This window comes from Bison bison, unplaced genomic scaffold, assembly GCF_000754665.1.
Source record: "Bison bison bison isolate TAMUID 2011002044 unplaced genomic scaffold, Bison_UMD1.0 scf7180017864341, whole genome shotgun sequence".
Classification (NCBI taxonomy): domain Eukaryota; kingdom Metazoa; phylum Chordata; class Mammalia; order Artiodactyla; family Bovidae; genus Bison; species Bison bison.
This window is the reverse complement of record NW_011494913.1, coordinates 1,611,311-1,617,173: the sequence shown is the minus strand read 5'-3', so window position 1 is coordinate 1,617,173 and position 5,863 is coordinate 1,611,311. Positions and strand designations below refer to the sequence as shown.

At 48.4% G+C, this 5,863-nt stretch overlaps 1 protein-coding gene across 1 annotated transcript in view; it reads right to left on the bottom strand.

Annotated features, from left to right (window-relative positions):
- The window catches only part of CDHR1 (cadherin-related family member 1), a 21,240-nt gene that overhangs the window by 5,306 nt on the left and 10,071 nt on the right, over positions 1 to 5,863 (bottom strand). Inside the window, exons 9-11 of the mRNA XM_010854374.1 lie at positions 5,154 to 5,254; positions 2,164 to 2,367; positions 1,420 to 1,572 (exon numbers count right to left, since the gene is read on the bottom strand). Coding sequence (XP_010852676.1) covers positions 1,420 to 1,572; positions 2,164 to 2,367; positions 5,154 to 5,254 — 458 coding nt within the window. The remainder of the gene's footprint in view (positions 1 to 1,419; positions 1,573 to 2,163; positions 2,368 to 5,153; positions 5,255 to 5,863) is intronic.

The following is a 5,863-nucleotide window of genomic DNA, read 5'->3' as shown; positions in this document are numbered from 1 at the left end:
TTTTTTTTTTTTTTTTGCTTTCAATTTAAAGCAACTTTGCTTCATAATATAATTTAATATCTGTTAGAGCAAATTCTTGCCTCATACTCTTTTTTTCCCAAATTCCCTGACTGTTCTTATCGGTTTGTTTCTCCAGATAAAAGCCAGTATAATTGTGTCAAGTCCCCTACGTCCTCCCCTAAGGAAATTTTGGGTAAGACTTAATTGAAGTGGCATTGGATTCTTTATTAACCTGATGAGAATTTGCATTTTTGAACAGGGTTTGTCTTTGTATTTCTCTCCTTCTTTTATCTTTTTGTTAAATTTGTACATTTTTTGTTCTTTATATGGTCCAATCTTGTTATGGTAACTCTTAGGAATTTTATCTATTAGTTGTTCTTATAAAAGTGATCTCTAATTCCATTATTCTCATTGCTATTTTTTTGGAATGCAGGAGAATTATTAGATTTTGTGACCTAACTTTGTAATCCATCATGTTAGCCACTTTGCAGTATCTAACAATGTTCTGATCATTTCTTTTAGATTTTTCTAAGCAAGCAATCACATCATCTAAAAACAATAACTTTATCTCTTCCTTTCTAATGACTGTACCTTTTATTTCCTTTCTTATTTAGGAATAACGTTTAATTCTAGGAACAGTGTTGAACAATATTGGTAACAGCAGGTATCCACATTTTGTTTATGACTTCAAAGAATACTTTTAAAATTTCATTTTCATTGGTTGATTGATTGAAGTATAGTTGATTAACAATGTTGTATAGAATTTCGCTTTTAAGTATGATGTTAGCTATCAATATGTATGCATGTATAATTATAATTATAACAACTTAAATTAATATCAGCAAAGTACTTTTTCTTTTTATTAATATTGGGTTGGTCAAAAAGTTTGTTTGCATTTTTCCACAACATCCAACATCTTATGGAAAATTCCGAATGAACTTTTGGGTCAACCCCCATATTTATTTACATATTTATGTAAATATACATTATTTTTTTGTGTTTATCATTTTGAATAATTCCAAATGCAAGGGAACTTTTCTCATCCTTTGCTAAAGTTTTTAACAGAACAATTGGCATGTCGAGTGCAAATAAGAAAACATCTCTCCTGATGATCAGAGTTTTTTCTCTCAGTCTGTTCACAGGGCACATTACATGGGTGGTTTTTCTTTGGACCACCCTCCTCCTTGCATTCCTGGGGAGAGCTGTAGACAGACACTGGAGCTCAGTGAGGCTGTGGAGTAGAGGGGAGCTCTTGCATCATACTTTTCCTCTCCCCACTGCTCCCCAAGTCAGAATGGGGAGCAGAGGGAAAGAGTAGGGCTAGGAGGGGTAGGGGGCGACAAGAGACCCCCAAGGATGAATCTAGGTACTACTGTGACACCCCTCCCCCCGTTCAAGGTCGTGCACAGTATCACTTACCTTGAAGGTCAACACTTTGGACTTTTCAAAGTCAATGGCGGCTGAGTTCTCCACAATGATCGTGACTTGGGCTTCATTCAGGACCGTCTGTGGGACCACTCGGAAGATGCCCCCAGGTCCCACCAGCCGCAAGTTGAATTTGGCATTGGCTCCCTGGGCAACAGTTTGGAGAGCAGAAACAGGGAAGATGAATGAGAATGAACCTCATTATAGAGTCATGCTGTGTAAGGAGACTTTGCATGCCCTTGACCCTGGGAGGTAAGTATTCTTAGGAGAGGTGATCAAGAATCAGAAAAGCTGAGTGAACTATGAGGACTAAGCGAAGAAACAAGCACACAAAGCCCAGCCCTGTGCTGGGCTCAGGACACAGTCACAGTGTCTGGAGGGTCAGACACAGAGGTGCTTTTAGTTTTTAAGGCCTCACGCATGGCTTGCAGGACATCGCCCAGCCAGGGGTTGAACCCTGGGCACTGGCACCGAAAGCCGGGAATCCTAACCACTAGGCTACCAGGAAACTCCCAGAGGCGCTTTTTTCTGACTGGCTTTTCTTTTTAATTGATTGTGAATATCTTTAGGCCATGCAGCTAGTCTCTGGTTACCTACCCTCCCTCCTCTCCCTCTTGGTTACCCACTCTTGCCTCATTCCTTTTGTGACCCTCCAGCCCTGGTGACATCAGCAGGAAAGGTTTGGGCCTCGGGCCCCGGCGGTTTTCAGGAAGACAGGTGGAGGGCAGGACCACAAACCTGGTCTGAGTCATTGACGGTGATCTTGAGGCCCCGAAGGATCTCCCCCTGGGGCGGGTGCTCATACATGGACAGCTCAAATCTGTTCTGGGGTCCACTCTCCCCATAGAATGTCGGTGGATGGTTGTTGAGGTCCACGATCCGGATGGTGACAGGCACCATGGCCTGGGCAGCTGGAGTCCCTGCAGAGCTGACCTCAGTCACCTGGGTGGGGACAGGTGGCTACGGCTGTGTGGCAGGCTGACTCCAGCACGGCCCCAGTGATCCCTGCTTCTTGGTATCTATGCCCTCATGTAATCTCCTCTTTTCTTAGAAAAAGAAAATTTATTTGTTTGTACCAGGTCTTAGTCAAGGCATGTGGGATCTAGTTCCCTGATCAGCGATTGAACCCTGGGCACCCTGCACTGGGAGCATGGACTCTTAGCCACTGGACCACCAGAGAAGTCCCTGTAATCTCCTCTTTTTGAGTGTGGCTTGGCCTAGGAACCTGCTTCAAACTGATAGAATACAGTAGAGGTGATGAAATATCATTCTGTGATTAGATTAGATCATAACTTCGGTTTTTTAGCAAAGCAGACAGCTCTGTTGACAGCTTCTCTGATGTTTCGAGGAACTAATGGTGATCTCCAGTCGACAGCTGGAGAGGTTCTTAGTCCAACAGCCCGAGAGGAAGTAAATCCCGCCAAAAATCCTTGTGGGCCCAGAAGCTCATCCTTCCTTGTTGGGCCTTCAGATGAGAACCCGGTCTTGGCTGAATATCTGTTGGCAGCCATGTGAGAGACCTTGAAACTGCGGACCCAACTAAGCTGACCTAGATTCCTGCCCACAGCAACTGCAGTGTTTAAATATGTGTTGTTTGAAGACAATAAGTTTGTGGTAATACATTACAACAGTCCTAGGAAACTTAGTACTGTTACTTGACCTGTTTTACAGATGAGGCGGGAGGGGTCAGGTGGTCACCAGGGGTCACACAGCTGGACTAGAAGATGCATCTGATTCCTTAGTCAGTGCCCTCTCCACTGCATCATACCGCCCCCTTCTTGTAGCCAGACACAGGTTCAAACCCTAGCTCTGCCATATTCTGCCCTTGTGTCCACTTGCTAGAGGGAGGCTGCAGGGAAGGTAGGTGGGGTGATGCAGCGTGGATGACTAATTCAGCCTGCAAGCCAGGGCTGAGTGTCCACAGGTACCTCAAGGGCATGTAGCAAATGTCACGTGAGGCCTGGAAGGGCTCCCTCCCCCTTCCTATAAGCAGGCTCTGGCCTTCAAATTACTGTCCTCTAATCACCCTCCTGGACTCCACTCTGTCATACATTAGCTGCTTCATAACTCTTCTTTTTAATTAAAAAAAATTTATTTATTTATTTATTTTTGGCCACATTCCAAGGCATTTGGAACTTCCCTGACCAGGGATGGAACCCATGACCCCTGCATGGGAAGGGTGGAGTCCCCGCTGCTGGGCCACCAGGGAAGCCCCACTCTTCTTTTCTAGAACTTATTCCTCTGCCTCCTTTTCTCTCCTCCCACTCAGCTGTCGACCTGTCCCCAAGTCAGACACTTCATGCCGATCCCCACACCGCATGTGGCATGGCCACTCTCCCTCACCCTCCCGCGTGCTCCGTCCCCTAGGCTAATGTGACTCCACACTGCAGGTTGGCCTTGACCCCCATCCCTCCTTCACCTGCTCCTCCCCCTTCCTCACTCTTAGTCGGGATGCTCCAGCAGTGGTGTTCCCAGCTACTGGCTCCTCTCTCCCCCCAGCCCTCCTCTGGGCAGTCTTATTCCCTCCTAGCCTTTCACAGCTACCTGCATGTGGATGTTGTCGGAAGCTCAAACCTGTACACTCAGGTGTGGATTTTCAACTTGAATGTCCCCAAGGCACCAATACGCATCATGCCTGTCCTATTCAACTTGCCTCCCCTCCTGTGTTTCTGATGGTGTGGATCTACACTGGCTTCTTCCCTCCCTCTCCTCTCCCCGACCCCTCACAGCCACATTCCGTGGTGTCCGCCTCCTTCATAGTTCACAGCCTGTCCATTTTTCCCATCCCATCTTCCCTCACCCCCACGGGCCCATGCCATCTATTACCTGGGCTGATGGCTCTGCTGCCCTGCTCCTCATCTGATTCCCTTCAAACCCGAGTTGGGACCAGGGTTTTCAGATGCCAGCCCGGGACTAGTGCCAGAATCGCCTGGGAGCTCGAAACATGCCGAGTCCTGGGTGTCCCCCAGACACACTATATTCCTATCCCCCACAGTGGGCCCTGGAAATCTTTGTTTGCCAAGCTCTCTGAATCTGAGAATCCCTCTAGTTTAGTGAGCAGTCAGAGTGAGTGTTTACAAGACTCTGATCCTGTTCAAAACCTTTCCATGGCTCTTCACTGCTCTTGGGCAGGACTAGCTATATAGTTTGCAGGCTCAGTGAAAAATGAAAAGAGCTGGCCCCTTGCTAGAAAATTGCTAAGAATTTCAAGAGAGCAAGAGCAAAGCATTAAGCCCAGCGTGGGACACTTCTAATTGCGGCCCCTGTGTAATCACACAGGTTGCATGGCCACAAAGCTGGCCCCGTTGCAGGAAAAATCCATACCTTGTATTCAGAGCCTTTGCTCCTCTGTCCCCCACTTGGGGTCCAACTGTTTCTGCATTACAGGCTGATGTGGCCTCTTGGCTCAAGTCCCACTTGCTCCTCATTGTCCCCCTAGTATATCATGTGCTTTCACACCCAGCCTTGGCGCACTAAGCTTCCCTCGCTTGCAATGCCTCCACCCGCCCCAACCAACCAATGCTCCCCACACCTCTCTGCTTCCCGGGTCCTACCCACGTTCAAGGCATTGCTGCTCCCATCCTGCCTTCTCTGCCTTGCCTCAGCTCCCCACACCAGGTGCCACCTCTTGCAGGTGTTCCTCCCCCTGACTGTGGGCCCTGCGGGGTAAGGCGGGCGGCCAGGGTCTTATCGCCTTTGGTGGAGAAGGCCAAGATCGAGGGAGGTACCTGTACATGCAGCTCATACACCTCTCTCCGTAGCTGGGAGGGGCTCTGCATCACGGAGATGGCTCCCGACGTCTCATTAATTTCAAAGGCTCCATCACTTCCTGTCACAGAGAGATGTGCCCTGCAGTTCTGAACAAGGCCACACGGTGGCGCAGGGGAGTTATGCCAGGCCTCACAGGGTATTTCATTCAAGTCTCCTGTATTATCATCCGTGTCTTGCCAGTGAGGAAGCTGAGCTCAGAGGGGCTCAGTAACTTGTCTTAGGTTACACAGTGAGTGCAGAGCTGGGACTTCAAGTCACTACTTTCCGGCTCCCAGGTTCCCTAGTATTTTGCTTCTCTCATGCATGCATGTGTGGTGTGTGGGTAGGTGTGATGGAAAGAGAAAGGAGAAATAAAGAGGTACAAACGGAGGGAGATAAGAAAAGGGGGAGGGAGGAGAGAAAATAATGGGAAGAAGGAAGAAAAAGACTGGAGGAGGAGCAGGAGTAGAGAGAGAGGCAAGAAGATGGGAGAGGAGACGGGGTGGGCTGGGTGTGTGGTAGCTGCGTGCAGGCTTGCAGCTGTGGAGGGGAGGGAAGGCAGTCAGGGGTCTGCGTGCCTGGGAGAGAAGCCTGTCTGTGACGGTGGGCATGTGTGCACGTGTGCACGTGTGTGAGCTGCTGGAAGGGGAGTGTGAGGCAGGCATGTCCCAGGGACAGGGTCAGAGGA